The sequence below is a fragment of the Pangasianodon hypophthalmus genome, chromosome 14 (assembly GCF_027358585.1).
Source record: "Pangasianodon hypophthalmus isolate fPanHyp1 chromosome 14, fPanHyp1.pri, whole genome shotgun sequence".
NCBI classification, from domain to species: domain Eukaryota; kingdom Metazoa; phylum Chordata; class Actinopteri; order Siluriformes; family Pangasiidae; genus Pangasianodon; species Pangasianodon hypophthalmus.
This window is the reverse complement of record NC_069723.1, coordinates 3,359,802-3,378,989: the sequence shown is the minus strand read 5'-3', so window position 1 is coordinate 3,378,989 and position 19,188 is coordinate 3,359,802. Positions and strand designations below refer to the sequence as shown.

General features: G+C 36.6%; 1 protein-coding gene and 1 long non-coding RNA gene across 3 annotated transcripts in view; both read left to right on the top strand.

Annotated features, from left to right (window-relative positions):
• LOC117599091 (uncharacterized) overlaps positions 1 to 5,405 on the top strand; it is a 319,637-nt gene extending 314,232 nt beyond the window's left edge. The window contains exons 2-3 of the long non-coding RNA XR_008303504.1: positions 4,567 to 4,733; positions 4,843 to 5,405. This is a non-coding gene — a long non-coding RNA (uncharacterized LOC117599091). The remainder of the gene's footprint in view (positions 1 to 4,566; positions 4,734 to 4,842) is intronic.
• The window catches only part of lsamp (limbic system associated membrane protein), a 668,261-nt gene that overhangs the window by 338,901 nt on the left and 310,172 nt on the right, over positions 1 to 19,188 (top strand). Inside the window, exon 2 of one of the 2 annotated variants that reach the window (XM_053239590.1) lies at positions 9,847 to 9,927. The exons of the other annotated variant lie outside the window; for it this stretch is intronic. Coding sequence (XP_053095565.1) covers positions 9,847 to 9,927 — 81 coding nt within the window. The remainder of the gene's footprint in view (positions 1 to 9,846; positions 9,928 to 19,188) is intronic. 2 annotated transcript variants of the gene reach the window in all.

Sequence of the window (19,188 nt, the reverse complement as noted above, 5' to 3'; positions counted from 1 at the left end):
GACGAGACTGTGCATGAGCCAATCTATAAACGATGAAAAATTACGGATGGTTAATGATATTGCCGTTTCTATGACTTTGTTCATAATAAATTCAAGAACATCTGTTTCGTTTGTGAGAAAAGTCGTTTTTCCATATTTATGAGATCCATTATGTATAACAGCAACTATTACCCTGACTCTACGGCAAGAAAGCTTGTGATTGACTCAGCTCTTGAGACTTGACTTCAGATATGCCCTAAACTCTTCTTGTAGACATCAGGAAGATTCTCGGCCATCTTGAAAACCTTGTCTAAAGTCACGCCAGGAGTCCTTCCTGCCAGCTTACTGCAAAAAAATACGGTATAAATCTGAGGACCAGAGGGGTAAAAAGACCAGCTGCCACTGGAGCTCCCTGATATGTATGTATTAGCAAATTCAAATAATGTGCTTTTGGCATTTTGAGTTGTTGGAAGTGGGAATTTTTGAGATTTTGGAAGGTTTGGGGATTTTTATCAGTAAGAAGACTGACAGTCTGAGTGTATTTTTATGCACCATGATTTCAGAAATATTTCATCACTAACACCACTATAGCAGGATAGAGTTCCTTAAATGACTAAAATGCAGAGCAGGTAAAGCTTAATTGCTCAGAAAAGCTAGAAATTTGGCTTTTTTTTCTAGCAGTTTGATTAGGGGACATGCAAATGAATCTGACACAGGTCACTGATTTGTATTTATTTGAGTTACTTATATCTTTATAATAAATCGATGTTAGGTCCACTGTAAAGCAGTTATTCTCATTGAGTATTTACTTGGCTGAACTTCAGTCAGTGCACATCAGAGCGAATCTTAATTCCCTCAGAGAAAAACAAGCATTAAAGAAATAAGGAATGCAGACAGAGTAATGAGGAATGTTATTAAGGTTATTGACCTGAACAAATTCATTTCTCTGCAGCAGATTCAGAAAAGTTTCTTGATATAAATTTGATTATTTTTATGGCTTGATGCTTCATTGACATGCCATCATGAACATGGTCTCTAAGAAACCATAAGCAGTAGCAAAGTGGGAAATCTTTTTTTTTTTGTCCCTCAAAGGACACCATAACGAACCTGTCTGCAATTATAACATTTATTCCTCATGAAGACGTCTGCTTTTATCGAGTATCTACACTGAGATAAGGTTTTATTACGAGTATCTAGTGCTCACGTTGGGTATTTGTAACGCCTCTAAAAGAAGGACGCTGCAATGCGTCCTTTGTGCTTTATGAAGTCGTATACCGCTTGTTGTATCGCGAACATATATCTGCAGCGTGGATTAATGGCCGTGAGTATCATACTCCAAGGCTGAGATGGCTCTGAAGTGCCTCTGCAAATCTTACAGCTCTCAAGTGCCCCACACCAGCACATTAAACTAATGATGGAACCAGTCACTGGAAGGATGAGCTTTCAGTTGGAGAGCTGGATTTCAGTCTGTTCCACTGCGTATCCCTCATAAATGAGATCAGTACCTCCTCATCCTCTCGAGTCTTGACTCGAATGCTTGTCGTTATTTTGTCCTAATGAACTTGTATGACCTTTTATTGATTGTCGAAGGTTAATTAATGATAAATGCCACCATGGACCTATTAATACAGACTTTAGTTAAATTTTTTGGTCTAAGCTGTATCTTTTTCCCAGCTGTAACACATGTAGAGTAATTTCTTAACCCTTCCTCTGACACAATTACTATTTCTCCTGAATTGCAACAGCCGGTAGTCTTTAGCTGCATTATAATAAACCTCTCTGTGATCTCCTGTTTATTCATGTCGAATCTGCATATCATTCAAGCTCCACGAGGCCCTCGCAGCCACAATAAACACATTTGTTATTTGAGACATGAGCTCATTTTCAGTCTGATTGCTCTTTAGAGGATTTGTCAGCTGGTGTTTTTGTTTCTTTTTCAGACACAAATCAGAAGTTATCTTGTAATGAAAGGTTATGGCATTGATAGGAAATGCAACAAAATTCTTTTTTAATCACTAGAATTTGGAATTTATTATTATTATTATTATTATTATTATTATTATTATTATTATCGTAGGTTTCCTATAATTGGGTTCCTAACCCCAAGCCATATTTCGTTTGTTTCTAATTCACCTGGCCTTGAGTGCTTAGGAATAAAACCTGGGAAGAAATCTTAACTGAAGGTTATAACTCAGGATGAATAGTCCAATCAAAACAGTATTTTTTTTAAATAATTAGCTCGAACATATATAGTAGCTGGAGTGATGTGTTAACTCGTAGCTATGTGTTACATAAAGTCAGCAACCAGCCTTACCACAGGTTACCAGTCAAGTCAAATCAAGTTACCAGTTAAACAGATGTAATAACTCTGATTTCCACCATTGTGACTAAATTAAAAAATCATTAACCCCCTGGCTATGCGTCACTGACCCCTGGAGGTCCACTGATCCCACATGGAGAGCCACTGGTCTAGGGTATAAAAGCTTTAATTTGCCTGACTGGGTGTGTGACGCAGAACATGTCGTTCAGTTATTACCTCCAGATATTCAGGATAGCACCAGCAGGTAGCACCTTCGAGGACAAAAAGCTCAAACAGCTACTCTGAGAAGTCCCCAATGTTCCAGGATGGAAACATCCAAGATCTCCAATGTTCCAGACTCAAAAGTGGTTGAAAATACAATATTTTTTACCACCCTACAGTCTAGCCACTTGAATATTCTCCTAGTTAGTGGATTGTCTACCTACCTATCCTAGCATATACCCTCTTTATACCAGTTAATCTGTAATGTGTGGAAGAGAGATGCCAGACACAAGTGTATACTCATAATGTGTTTGTTAGGACTGTTGCAGTAATTGTCATTGGTATGCTGCAAGGTTTGCAAAAACCAAGGGAATAACCCATAATAAAGAAAATACAAGGGACTAGGAGCTAGAAAAAAACAATAAACTCTAATTGGACATGAATATCCAGATAGAAGAAACAACCAAAAAATTGTGTTAACAAGGACAGGAAGCTGTGATCCTATAAAAAAAGTGAAGAGATGGGCATAATTATGGTGGGCATGACACTACCAACCGGGTGGTACAGCAGGTAGCCTTGCCTTCTCAGAGCTCCTGGGTTCCCTGGTCAATCCTTAGCTCGGATTACTGTTTTACAGTGTTTTGCATGGTGGGATTCTCCTGGTGGGTTTCTTTGATGTTCTCTGGTTTCCTCCGACCTCCTAAAAACATGCCAGTAGATGGATTGTACCCTCAATTGCTCCTAACTGTGAATGTACTGTACGTGCACATGGTGCCAACCATCCATGGTGTATTCCCGCCTCATGGCCATTGTTCCCAAGCTAGACCCCAGATCCACCACGACCATGAAGATGAATGAATCACTTAAAGTGACACTTTCAATCTGATCCAGTGCAAAATTTTAAGGAATTATCATTCTTTATTTTCTCTGATGCAAATAAAGCTGCAAGCCAACAGCACCCTTTCAAGTTATTTATTAGAATTTGCATAAACCAATTTGTATTTGTAACTCTTCATCCAAATTGGTTCGTACAAATTCTTAGAAATATACAATCATGAGCCATTTACAGCCTTAATGAGCTCTTTTTAGATGTTCTTGCCACTCCATCATCCATCGCATTTCACAGAGCCTGAGCTGCATTCAATACGAAAAAGCATTCCCTTTTTGTAACACCCAAATGCACCATACCAGTCTTCTAACAGGATAATTAGCACCATGGTCTGCTGCCCATGGAGATTCTGCTCACAAACACACATCATGTGGTCTGCATTATTTCCAGATCTGTTCATAGTTATTACAGCAATCTCGGGAGAGTTTACACGCCGTAATTAACTCCTGGCTCTGGGCGAGTTGTTGTCATATTTGTCCGATCCTCTGATTCATTATGCTGAGGAATAGGGTGGATGACCTTCAATCAACATAACATCTTAAATCACCCAATAATACATGATCCTGATTGATCTTACTAGTGTGGTTTATTTGTTTAATGGTATTTAAATTAAATACGCAGTTAACATAGAGTTGACTGATTGGATTTTGGAGGCCATGAACCTGTTGCTTATTAAGCAAATTTGGAATGTTGAGTAGGCAATTAGAAGAGGATGTAGAGACGTGGCTTTGCCTTATGAAAAACAGCAGGACGTTCTTTGATTAGACGTCCACCTGTTGGACTTTATCAGGTATACACTCTTCATTTGAAAAGCAAGCAATATGAAGTAATGTAAACCCCAACCAAATACACTATATGCCCAAATGTATGTGGACACCTGACCATTACACCCATATGTGCTTGTTGAACGTCTCATTCCAGTCCTCCTTTGCTATTTTAACAATCTCCACTCTATTCATTTGTTTATCTTTAGTACGCACTTTATCCTTGGCAGGGTTGTGATGGATCCGGAGTCTATCCCGGGAACACTTGGTGTGATTTGGGAATACAATCTGGATGGGACATCAGTGCATCACGTAGCTAAAATTCAGTCAATTGTATTTAGTTAATAGTTTAAGGAAGTTAAGTGAACATCTTTATATTAAAGTGAAGTGACCTAAATGGTATATGTTCACAGAACTGGGTTGGAAGAAATGGGACAAGACTCCTAAGGCTTCGCTAAGTCTGTGCTAAGACGCAGGGTCTCAGTAGGTGGTAACATGAGCACCGTTTGGGGCCAAAGTGGGATGAGAAATACCACTGTGGCAAAGCTTTACAATTCCACAAGGCAAAGAAGTAGAAAAGGTACGCCTGCTTACCACGTCCCCGAACCGAACTGTATTTTTTTTTTAATAAAATTTGAGTCATGTGGATACTTACGGATATGCTCAAGACCATAATTGGTTCTTTTCAGGGTGCACTATGTTTCCTTATCAAAGAAGAACTCATCCAAAACAAATCAGCATACCTCCGGACTTGAAACAGACATAGCTCCTTGACTTTGTGGGTTCTGAAACACTGCACTGTTTTCTTATTCCATTTCATCTGAGGAATACCATGTTCTTTGACACGTAATGACCTTTCAGTTGGAAACGCTGCAGAGAGCGCTGACATTATGTAGGCGGAATCGGATTATTAATTTCTCTAGCTTTAGGTAAATATTCTCCTCCATGGTGGAACCATGACCTTCTGCAGCATTATCAGCATCCAAAACTATAGCAAAAACACACTTTTACTAGACATTATTATAATTTTTACAAACTTGTGTACAGATGTGTACACATGTGGTTTTTAGACACTTTGCATGCTACATTTGACACATTTTTTCACGTGTAGTGCATGAGATTTTTTTTGTACAAATGATTCATTTATTTTTACACGTTTTTTACACATAAATCAATTTATTTTCACATGATTCAATTACTTCCATGTGATTTTTTTTTAAAAAATATGATTCAATTTTTCCTCATGTCAATTTTTCACACAATTAATTTATTTTCCCATGTGTTTTTGTTTTAATACACTTGATTCATTTATTTTCATGTGATTTTTTTTTAAAAACGATTCATTTATTTTCACATGATTTTTTAAACACATGATTCATTTATTTTACATTAATTTTTTCACAATTCACTTATTCCCACATTTTAGGTTTTCCATGATTCATTTATTGTCACATATTATTTTTCCAAATGTGGTGCGTGTGTTTTTTTTTTTTTTTTTTTCATTTTTTTGATTCATTTTTTCGTTGTTTTTTTTTTACATATGATTTTTCACATGTAGTACATGTTTTTATTTTCAAATGTGATTTTTTTTTGTAATTCAATTAATTTGTTTTGGCATTTTAAAAGATGACTAATATATTTCCACCTTACAAGTTAATTAAAAAGTTGTCTTTTTTTCTGATCACCTGTGATTTTATTATTCATTTCTTTCCATTTATTCCCAACTCCGAATATTTCAGAGTAATGCATGTTTGCATTTTTTTTTTTTTTTACATGCTTCATTTTATTTTATTCATGTGTACAATTTCAGGGTATAGCAAGGTGAAATGTACATGCACATGTTAGTCACATAATCACACGTGAAATGTATGTGATTTTTCCCTAATGGTTTTTAATTTTGCTTTTAGTTTCTCTCATTAAAACACTAATGCGGCTAATAAACTAGGAACTCGTGGCATTAAAGCTACAGACTCACTGATGATCTTGCAGTAAAACCTGCCTGATGATTAAACGTGTACATCAATGAGTCTTTTGCTGCCATGTTTGAGAGCATTAGCGTGAAACATTCTGCAGGTTGGCATGAGTGTGTGCTGAGAACCGCACATTCGATTTCAGGCTAATGTTTTCCAGGAAAGTGGCCGTTATTTATGTTGGACTGCTCCATTACTGAACCCACTGGCTGGAGATACACATCATAAACGTCAGAGTTTCCATCTGCTCTCGAAAATATCCACACAGCATCATCATTCATTGCACGATGTAAAGGTGGTTTTTTTTTGTTTTGTTTTTTTGAGCACACAATTTATGAAATGTATTTCGCTTTAATGCAGAAGAGGCATCACAGAGTGGGGTGTTTCTTTCTATTACTGTAAAATTAGTCGTCCATCCAGTTTCACACCTATATTATAAAGTGTTTGAGTGTTTTTATTAGTGCAGGTCCTAACAGTCTGAAGTCTGTTTTGGGTTTTATAGAAATGTTGCATGTATTTAAGGAATTCTGAGTTGCACTCTCAAAACTATTTTTTATCCATAATAGCCATGGGCGCTAAAGGCAACAGAAAATGCTGATGCAGTCTGGACTCCGGAAAACACACACACACACACACACACACACATATGTGTGTGTGTATATATATATATATATACATATATATATATATATATATATATATATATATATATATATATATATATATATACTAAACACTAAATGAAAAGCTATTGCATACTAAGTGTATATATATATATATATATATATATATATATATATATATATATATATATATAACTTATCTGCCTTATTTCCTGTGTTTATCATGCTCATGTGCTTACTTTCTTAAGTCCTGTGTTTTCCTCCTTTAGTGCCTGTGTTCACAAGTGGGGGGAAATTTGCTACTGTTAGCCCTGTACATAGTGTTTGTTTTTTTAAGTTTTAGTTCCCTAGTTCACTATGTCCTAGTTCCTGGTTTCCTTGTTTCCTAGTTCCTTTTTTAAAAGAAGTTCTGCACTTGCATCCTTCTTCTCGGACTCTCGCTATGACAGGTTCTATATATCTTACAGGTTTTAAGTGGAATGCCTTTAGGAAGCTGTAGGAAGCTAACTTATTTCTAGTAACTACCCTTCTCGGGAAAAGGATAAATCTAGAACTCTAGGGTTCTTTAGTATGTTCTTCTAGGGTGGAACCTTTCCATGGTTAGCATTTTTTTTTTCTTATCATGTATTGGAACTTCTACGACTTTGCCGTCATTTTTCCTCATTAAAATTGAATTGCTATAAAAGCGGAATGATGGAATTTTTTTCTTTTTTTAACATGCTCACTTCAATCCCAGCTGTGAAAAATGTTGTCTTATTTTTTTGGTCCAGCAATAAACCATCAATAAGCCAAGGTCCTAAAGCAGCCAATGAATACGGAACATGAACGGAGCTCATTTCACAGCTGAAAAACTCTCTATAAGAAGTTTTGGCTGATAAACAATTAGTTAAAACGTCCTAACTTGATGCATGGAGCATGAATAACCTCACAAATATCCCATTACTGTCATTACTATTCATATGATGATGACTAATTAGATTATAGCTGCTAATGAATTCGGGCTCCATCTGCAAAGCTTTCACTTTCTTTCAGAAACTCATGCATATTGATATGTCTTTATGGAGAGAATTGTATTCAGAGTTTGCTTTATCATTGATATTTCTGCATTGAGTGTATATTTCAATGAACCTTTTCAAGAATCTTCCATTTTTTTCTTTATTTATGAATTAAATAAAGGGACATCTGGACTTCTAGGAGGTGTTCTTTGGTTTTTTCCCATTGTGAAACTTTACAGGATCTATGTAGAAAAGGTTTCACATAGAATACATTTAGGAAGCTAGAAGAACTCCTGAGGAACAATTTATTTCATTCCATATTTCTAGTAAATACAAAAAAAAAAAAGTTCAAGCTAGAACCCTAAAGTGTTTTTCAGTTTTGTCCCATTTGGGAAACCTTTATAGTATGTAGAGCAGATTTAATGGAAGCTAGAACATAAAAAATTAAAGATATTCCATATCCTGAGTAACTACACTATTACAGGGAACAGTTTAGGATTCTTTGGGAAACCCTTAAAGGTTCTCTGTGGAAATGGTTTCATTTAGAATAGCTTTAGTAAGCTAGAACACCTGAGGAACTGTCTATTAGTAACTACAATCTTAGGAAAAAGTCAACTCTAGAACCTTAGAACCTACTTTGGTTTGTCCCTTTGGGAAACTCTTATAAGTTCTATGTAGAAAAGATTTCATGTAGGAAGCTAAATTCCAATAACAAAACATCTGGGGAACTCTAATAAGGTCAGTCTTAAAATGTAAAATGATTGGAAATAGCATCAGTGACATAAAATCCATTGTAAATGGTTCAGAGTGTTGTAACTGCATCTTCGTACTCTGTTTATAGCCACAGATATCCCATTTGTATTACAGATGACCCAGTTCTCCATAGCATTCTCTATGTGCTATAGTGTAAAATAAATAGCATGTGATAGAGTGTAATATAAGATGGTTTACCCTTGAATTCTCCAGACCACCCATCTGTCTTCTTTCTCTTTCTCCGCCATGTAGTGAATAGACGCAGGTTCCAGACTCTAAATCAATCTTTTGATTAAACAGTGAAGTGGAGAGTGTAGGAAATTCACTCGCATTAGGAGAACAAGAGGTCTTGACATTAATTAATAAACTCAGTAGGTTAAACTGGTCAAGTGTGCATTAGTCCAGGATGTGGAAATCAAATAACTTGGAAAGGTCAGATTTTTGTTTCCAGTGGTAAAGTTTGGATGAAGGCATTAGATTGTTAGTAATTCTACTGGGACTATACTGTATGTATGATTGATGTGACTGAATATGGACACATTGTTTGGAATGAACAGACAAACTGATATATATATATATATATATATATATGACACTATGACACTGGTACATATATGTATATATAAAGGTTTTTTTAAGGAACCTTCTCAGAATGGTTCACGGGGTTATCTGGTTGAGTTTAGAGGTGTGTATTGGGACTGGGATCCAATACGTTACGCAACAAAAAGGTTATGACTTTCATGCGAGTGTGAGCAAGCTGTCCGATATGAAGCTCGTACGACAAACAGATTCATTTATTCTTAAATTAAATCAGCCATTTTACTCATTTGGCAGATGCTTTTGTCAAAATTGACAATTTAGAGTGTTTTCAGTCTTTCTCAAGGCCCCAACACTGACATCTTGGAGGTATCGGGATTCACACTCACAACCTTCTGAGCACTCATCCAGAACCCTAACCACTGAGCCATCATTACTAGTTTGTTCATATTTTGGGAAATGGAGCTTGTTAGGAAATATCCCCAGGAGATACAAACAAAAATAATAACTATGCATGCTGGAAACGTGCACATTTCTAGTTGAGTGCAATTATGAACTAGAGTGATGTAGCTGAGGTTGAGGAACTGTCACTTTTCTACTGCTGGGGTTTTTCTACAGTATGAATATTTGGAGTAATAAAGAGATACAGATGTAGTCTAGATAATGTCATGTCAATGTTTTACTCCCATATTTCATACTAATTCATGTTTAGTATCGTGTCCTGCTGTTGTGCTCCGTCTTCCGTGGCCTTCTGAAGGAGCAGGAATGCTAAAAAGTTGTTTAATGCTGACTCTTGTTTCTTTCTCTCTCCACAGGTAAGTGTGCAGATCTCACGAGTGAGAGTCGGCGTGATCCGCAGTGGACGTATGGCTCATGTGTGCTTCTGCAGAAATGCAGTAAGATTAACCTGAACACTTTCTCATGCTCTTTTTTTTTTTGCCCTGTCTATCTCCATCAGTCTTCTCATTTTGCTTTGCAAGAGAGAGCAATTATCTGTAATTATGGGTTATTAGATTGAGCTCTTGAGTGGAAAATCAGCTTCAAGAATCAATTTCCATGGGAAGTAGGGTATTTAGCACAACTGAGTTTTTGTGTTCTGTATATTCCGTAGTCATGCATTTGTGTATTTGATGTTTTATCTTGAGCACTTTTGGAGTCTTCCCAACTAATACCAAGTCCCAGTGGATGGGGTGACACGACGTAGGATGGTACCCATGTCCATTTCCTGTGGAAGTAGGAAGAGATCTGTGGAGCTTGTGCAGTGGGGACTAGTGATTGCGTGCTCTCAAAATGTACAAAAACAAGTATATCTTATTTAAAATGAATGTCACTTGTCTTTCCCGCAACTACTGAGCAAGACACAGGGTGCCAATACTTTAAAAAGGTCACAAAAAGACAATTGTTTTTGAATTGAAACTTCGTCAGATGAGCACAAATCCATTTCTGGCCATTTTCAGCCAAAGATTTTTAGTGCGTTCTCAATAAATATAGTTAACTGATATTATCTAAATACTTGTCCAATGCTAACTAAGTCAAACACACACTGATAGATTTTATTTTACATGAACAAACTCAAAACATTCAAAGCAAAGCTGCTACATCAGCAAGACGAAGTATTGCATAATGTGAAATAAGGGGAAGGAGGCGGGGCTTCCAGGGGTGTCAGTTAATACGTGAGAGTTCAAAACACCTACACAACTGTCAATCATTCCGGATTCATATGTGAATTGGCTCATTAGGGAAAAAAAAAAGAAAATTGGCGTATTTTTGAGTGATCAATCGTAGCAGCGACCTCCGTAATGCAATGCGTAGCTCTCGCGCAAAACGTTGGGTGGATGGTAGCTGTTCATTTGCGATTCCTTTATGATGTATACTAATAGCATTATTGGAAAGCCATATTAGTCTGCATTAGGCTTGTGCGATATCGATTTTCCAATGCTCGTGATTACCCATTTTAAATTATCGCGATAAAGGATTGGATCGTCATGAAACGCTAGCGTAAAAAAAAAAGACAGGAAAACATGCACTTCCATTATTTCAGATTTAAGCAGAGTAGAGGAGGGTGTAATAATAGTACCAGCTGTACAAACAGGAACTGCAGAAGGAACTCTGCTGGATTGTGGATTTTTAAGTGGTTCGTAAAAATTTAATGTTTAATGTGTATTAAACAGAACATTTCAATATAATCTTTTTTTTTACAAATCGTTTGTAATGTTTGTAATGTCCATATGGCCGACATTTTCATTATGTCATATATTCACAGATGGATATTATGGATATTATGGCCGTCACTGGATATTACGATAGTGTTTTATTGTGTAGGAAATCATTTTTAAAATCATTTTTAGAGGTTTTAATCAATCACGTATTTACTTCATGCTGGAATCCACCAGTCAGAACTCCTTATAACATGTTTTTGGTCCATGCCTTGACTTTTATCTTTGACTGTCCTCCATGCTCATCATCGGTGTAGAAATGTAGGACACGGTATTCTGTAAAGTGTCCTTTGATACACAGCAGGTTGTGTGAAGCTCTTATAGAGAAAACACAGCTGAAAGGATATGAAATTGCTCTCTGCTTGATTGAAATGCATTATAGCAGCAGGGGTGGAAGGATATTCCGAGCTTTAACAGGTAAACCGTTTGGATACAAAATGCACCTGTTCTATCAATACAAGGAGTGAATTAACAGCATGTTGAGTTGTTTTTTTTTTGAATGAATGAATGAATGAATCGGGTGATTCGACAAATGCGGTGCCATTTAGCTCTCCTAACAAAAAAAATCATTTTTCAAGACTGAATCTAATTAAAGAAGAAACAGCACTAAATTAACAGGATCAACAATCAACTTCCGAAAAACACTATGACGTGAGATTGAGTTATTTGGTGATCATTCTAAAAAGCAGCAAAAAAATATGTGATAAGAATATTAAAATTCTTCAAATAAAAAAAATAAAATGTCAATTTTAGACGGAATAGCCGTGTGTGAAATGTGAAATGAACACAGATAAGACATGTTCAGGATGTATGCATTTTCTCTATGTGACGCTGACATTAAATACAGAAAGGAAATTAACAGGAACAAAAGTAAGCTCTGATGGAAGAGATCTGCAGAGAGACATGAAATAAAATAATTAACCTCGAATACCAGAATGACCTTTTTAATTAGCCGTTTAAGAGGAGCCTCTGAAGAGAATTTGTCCTTATCAGAGTCTCCAAGATCAAGGATTATGGCTTTGTATCCTTCTCCTGATTAAAATGTTTATCTGTGGATTCCATGCGTGTGTGAATCGTGATCTTTAAGCCCTTTATGCTGGTTATTCGGAGGATCAACATAAATGTCAACCAAGTGTGCGTGGAAATCACAAAAATCATTCGAGCAAGGAGAACATATATGTATATATAAATATATAAGTAACTAGATTCAAACATTTTGTGTGTCACATCCAGCATTTATTTTCGCTTGTAATCTCATGACAAGTTCTACAGCTCTGTCCTTTGGCTCAGTTTAGCAGCTCATATCTACAAATTGTGATTCACCCGATTCGGAGTCACTTTCTAGAGTTCACATGGAAAAAAACATCCCGAGAGCACCTTGTTCAGATGCTTTCGGACCACAGCGGGATTGTTGTGTTCTCAGCTAGCTTAAGAACCACACTGAGATGGAGAACACACCAGGGGCTCTTGGAAAGTGATGTCTAGAGACAAAAAAAATATCCAATACATATAACCCATTCCTGACAAGCTACAAACCATCTCTGACCAAGAAAAATCCTTTTTCCCTGTTTTTTTGCTCCAAAGAATGCAGCAAATTCTGATGTCTGATGTCTCTTTCCAGTCTTTCAGGAGCTTTCAAATGGTTTTAAAATGGTTCTTTGGATGCTTTGGATGCTAGCTCTTTAAAAAAAAGCTTGTCCGGATTAATATTTCTGAATTATTTCACTTTTCTGCATTAAATTCCCTGTATTTGGTCACATGATCTTGTATTTTAGAAGCTTGGAGTGCAAGTTTCATGAGTCATGAGTAATATAGAAAGCATTTATCTCCTGTCTTCTGTCTCCATGTGTTTATAATTTCTTGTCTTTTAATTTATCCATTTATGAGGAACATTATTTCCCAGTAACATAGCCTACCTGCTCATCAACACCAAGATGAAAGATTTATCTCGACTTTGTTCCGACTATTAAAGATACATTGAGTTTAAATGTTTTAATCAGATTGCAAAATTCACGCACTCCATATGTCCCTAATATAACGTATCAGTCTTCCCACTGGATTTTTGATGACGATTTTGCGCATCGGTCAAATCCAATCCAACAAACACGCTCCCCGCCCCCAAAAGGTCTGCCAGAAGCACCGCACTGCAAATGTGTACTTATGCTAAAATAAAAAAAAATTCTCGTTCTTTGTCTTATCGTCAGTCACTCGAGGCAGCTTCAAGTAAATGAGAAATTTGGCACGAACGCACTAGAGGGAAATGTTTCACTTATTCATGACGGAGATGAACCGTGATGTGGAAGAGTGATATGGAAGTGAGTGCGCTCTGCATTACAGAGCAGTTCGAAGAAAAACACACCGTTATGAAGATGAGTCATTGTGGAGAACGTTGTGGAGTATGAAATCACATCAACATTAGAAGGACATTATCGCTGAAAAAAAAAGTATTCTTTTGCCATCATTGGGAACGAGCACATGTACCATCGTACATAGAGTAAGTTAGTCCATTTTTATTTTTATTTATTTTTTATTTTTTTGCGTCTGATTGAAAAAGTTACAATTTTACCTCTGACTGTTACGAAGCGCTGACACTGGAGACTCCTTCTAAAAACTTCACCATATCAACATTTTATTTAATCTGTTTAGTGTTAATGGAGCAGTTTTCTGACGTAATTGATAAAAATGATCAATTTTACAATAATACAGCACATTTTCAAAGTAATACGGATGTACAGAACCTAGTGTGTGTGTGTGTGGAGACAGGCGACTTTTTACAAAGCTTCTTACTCCCTTTTATTTTTCTCCCGAGCGCTTTTTCAGCATACGCCTCTTTCACTTAGTGAACAAACGCCAACATAATCAAACACTACGCCGCTCACGTTCAAGTTTAATGCCAGTGTGTGTCTGTGTGTTGTGTCAGCTTTGTCAGCTCCATCTGTCTCTCTCCCTCTCCCTCTCTCTCTCTCTCTCTCTCTCTCTATCTGGCTCACCACCCTCCGAAAGGACAAACAAAGCACATCTAAGCAAGCCGACCATAATCACACACAGATGAGAATCATCACGCGTTTCTTGCCGGTTCAACCCGCCTCCTCTCCTTCCGCAGCCGACACTTGACCACGGTGCATTTCCTGTCATTCTTTCTTAGATAGCTAAAAAAAAAAGAGCTGGACAGGCCACGCCCACAACTAACACAGCAATTCCTACGAGAGAAAATCCTGCAATGGAGAACAAGTGTATCAGTGTAAATGGGTTCTAGTTAAACTGCTGCATAACTGTGTACAGATGCAAATAATGAAATGATAGCGTTGATGATGGCTCGCTGATTTATGTATTACGGACACACTCATTCTTAGTAACATCGGACAGCATTGGTCTTCAGTTCCACGGCTACGCTGATCTACAAATCTGACCCATCACCCAGACTGCCTCCTCCTGCTGTGCTCAAACGGGCGACTGGTTTAATGACCCGAATGACTGACGCTCAGAAATGACACACCGAGGCCGTACTGATTACGTCTCCATCAATCCAACAGAAAATAAACCACTATCTACAGACTATCCCATGTTCACAGCCACTTAAGCTCGGGTCAAAAGGCTCGGTGTTACTCTAGACTCCTAGACAGCTTTCTTTCATCTTAAGATTATTTATTTCAGGCTGTAGCGTAGAGGTCGAGACGTGACTACCACCACACTGTGCTTTATGGACTCCGTTTTGCAGTATGCGCAGAACTGTTAGCGGCTAGCTCATGTTCGGATCCACACCAGATCCTGGAAATATATAAAGCGCAAACTCCTTTGTCCCGAAGATGTCGGAAGACATGAAGGTGTCAGAAAATATAGCTACAGCTTTACCTTTCATTATTACAAAACACTGACACTGGAGACACCTTCCATAAATGTTGAATAAATATTTCCTTATAGACGAAAACGTCACCATATCAGTCATAACACAATAAACTCCTGGGCAAAAAAAGAGCCAAAATACAGTAAATGGTGTAAATATGGAGTAAATGGTGGAACAGCAGGTTTCATTTGTTTAATTCTTGCTAATTTTCTGACCAATCATTTGTTTTTAAGACCATTAAAAGCTTAATATTTTAAGCCATTTTAGGCTTGGTTCATTTTATTGCCCAGGAGCACAGGTTGAAGAGAGAATAGAGCTATTTTCTCAGTGTGCATTCATTTTAAATGAACATGAACACACTCTTCAACGTTCCCTCATAACGAAATATCCTCCTATCCCTTCTCTATGAGAGAAAGCGAAAAAAAATAAAATAAAGACTCGTTCCAGGCGATGTGATCTCCATAATAAAACATCATGACGGATCAGGTTTGAAAGTGTAGCGGGATCATCCTCGGAATACCAATGACCTGAAATGTCAGGATGTTTCATCACAGCATTAAAACAGCTTTAAAGGTGACGCATAGTTTAAGGAATGGGTAAATGTCATTCTCAGTAAGACAGATCCCATCTTTCCAGCTCCCTCTAGAACCTGACAGGGATGTTTTCTTCTCATTCACAAGCACAATCAGTATTCTGTTCAAACCAGTAGGATTCGGTGTTCTTCATCGATGGGTTTTGTCTTTATTTGCCGCTATCCTGTCCGTGCTAAATTCCCATTCACGTGTTTGAAAGGCTGCTTAACATTCTGCCGAGTGAAGCTGCAGCGGAATTGACTGGCATTCAATGCCATTAGATTCCTCTCGCTCAAATCAGACAGCGATGCAAGATGGCTCTGGTGAGTGAGGAAGAATTTTCACACGGTATGCTTAACCAAGGAGGCTTCACCTGTTAAATTCTCAATTCTGATTAGTCAGAAGGTTTGGGTTAATTTTCTATAAAAGCAAGGCAAAATATGTACTGTATTATTACATATTAAATAATATAGTGCATATTAAATAATATAGTGCATAACAGCTCATTCACAGGGACTGCAAAAAGATTTCTCAAAAAATTGGAGAATTGGTATGAAGTTTTCTGTAAGGAAATGTTTATTTAACATTTATGGAACATTTTTCAACCTGGTTTTAATGAGCAATTATTTTTTATTTATTTATTTTTTATTTTACTTATAATTATTTATTAAAATATTTAATCAGTTAATCTACTTCTTATCTTATTTAATGCAGTATTATATTTTAAAGACTCTATATAAAAAAAATAATAAAATATTTGAATAAATAACTTGAAAAAATGTTTTTAAAAATTTAAAAATGAAATAAAAAATTTAAAAAATATACTTTTGTATTAAAATCTCTCTGTCATCTTTCTTTTATTGTATTTTTATTAGAAAAAAAATGAGCTACTGTAATGAGAAAAGTGAATGAATCTACAGTAGAGTAACAGATAGACTGGAATTCTACACGATTTTTATTACAGAACTAATTTTCTTCAACAGTTCCTCATCTTTGAATTCCCTGATTATCTTGCTCGATTAATCTCTCTGCTCATCCACTCACTTCTCATATCCCTGATAATAGCGAACCTCACGTCACCGTTTCAGATCCCGCTGTAAGAGGAGGAGTAATTACCACTGGAATCTGCTGCACTGTTCGGAGACCTTTCACATCAAGAGTGTTAGCCAAAGCTCCATGGACATTGTCCTGACCCCGGCGTCTGAGAGTTCCAGCTGGACATATTTTCTGGTTTAAATATAGAACAGAAGTGAGGGTAAGCAGTGACAGGGTGTAACACTCTGACCAGGAAGCAAGAACCGTGTTCTCTAGCTGTAGAGAATGCAGTCTGAAAAGAGTGTGAAAAAATGAATATGCACATAAATGTAATTCAGCATTGATTATGATCCATTCAATATTTTACTACCATCAACATCAAAGTCTTATTTTTGAACATAAACTCTGTAAATGAAAAAATAAATAATAAAGTATGAATCTTTCACTCTCCAAAGAACATTTAAAGGCACTTTTTTTCTAAGAGTGTATGCAGAACCCTTGTAGATAATGTTCCAATTTCCAAGTAGAACCCCTTTTAAGAAGCTAAGAACATTTAACTATCCAAAGAACCCCTTGAAGAACCCGTTTTCCAAAACGTATATGTAGAATCCTACAACAGAACGTTTCCTTTTTCAAAGAAGGTTCTAAGTAGAAACCATTTACATGTCCAAGAACACTTAACTATCCAACGAATGGTTACTGGTCCCTTACATTTCTAAGAGCAACTGTAGAACCCTAAAATAGAGGATTTCTCTTTTAGAGAATGTTCCTAGTTCCAAGAAGATCTCCTTTTAGGAAGCTGAGAACCTTTAACTATCCAAATAACTTTCTGAAGAACCCGTGTTTTTTCCAATGTGTATGTAGAACCCTACTTTTTTTTAAAGGGGTACCAAAAAGGTAGCACCCCTTTGGAAAGCTAAGAACCTTTAATTATCCTAAGGACCTTCTGAAGAATTTTTTTCTCTAAGATCTCTAAGAGCCCTACAATAGAGGTTTTCCCATTAAGTTCGTTTTAAGAAGCTAAAAATCTTTAATCACTTAAAAAAAAAAAAAATAGAGAATGTTCCAAGTTCTAAGTAGATTCACTTTGAGGAAGCCAAGAACCTTTAATTATCCAAAGAACCCCGTGAAGAAGAGTGTAAGGAGAACCCTATGACAGAAAGTTTCTTTTTTTTTTTAAGGAGGGCTACAATTAAAACCCATTTAGCTAGTTAAGAACTTTTAACTTTCCAAAGAATGCTTAATTGACCTTTTTTTTTTTTTTTTCTCCCTAAGGTAGAACCGAACAATATAGGAAAATAATCAATGATGAAACAGAGTGACTGTTACCAACCTGAACCTGATTATTTTCCTATAACAGCACGCTCCAAAGTGTGTTTTCCCTTGACACGCCATGTTTTTATACGTTTTGTTAGATCGAACGTTCTAGAACTGGAGACTCCTTCCAAAAAATGAGCACCTCCTTACGGAAAACGTCAAATAAATCGAGTATGTTAGATCATTTGTTAGATAACAGCACATTTTTTAAATCAATAATTATAAAACAGCTGGTACGCCCTGCCAGAGCTGATAATAGAGAAGAAATTCTGACCAATCAGATTTGAGAATTTATCAGCGCTTGGTCTTAAGAAATAATAAATAAGAGTTTTCCTTTTCCATTGGTGCACTATATATATATATATCAGTTCATCACCATGGCAGATAATGCAAATATTATTTGTTTAGTCTGAATGCACTCTCTTTAATCATTCCTCTGAACTGCCTCCCTCTCTCGCTCTCTCTCTCTCTCTCTCTCTCTCTCTCTTTCTTTGTTTACACTCACTGTTTGTGTCTGTGTCTCTCTAAATGACACATATAATAAAAACCCGTCTTTCTCCCACTGAGCGTAGAGTAAATGTGATGATGTAATTTTATCCTCAGCCATTGTTTTATACACAACGGGACGTGACACGCTTTTACACACTGTCTCTTTAGCAGCGGCTTTGTCTGTGGGTTTGTGTTTTTTTTTTGGTTTTTTTTTTTCTTTGTTTTTTTTTATCCTCGGTGGGTGTTTGTTTTTACAGATTTAACGTTTGTTATGTCCTTGTGCACCGAGCAGCGTGACATTGCGTGAACAAAGGAGCTGTTTATTCAGTTGTCGCTCTTTCGGGATAGACGTGAGACAGACTCGGTTTTATTTTATTTATTTATTTTTTTTTAATTGAAGTACACTTCTGTGAACCCGAGCCGCCCTCACTGCATGCAGCAGGTTGATGCTTGTTCTTGCCAGCTGCCATTTTAAAAAATTGTACTGATGCTGTAATTACAGTTTCACTTGAGTTTAAAAATCATTAGTGATTAGTTTTTTTGCGAGTCTCCAAAAATTGCTTCATTAATATAACTGATGCTTTACAGTCCACCAAAGATCACTTAACCATAAAGTTTAGCATCAATAAACCATAAGCAAGTTTATTAACTCGTGTTTATGCCATAACAACTGTTGATTAATTT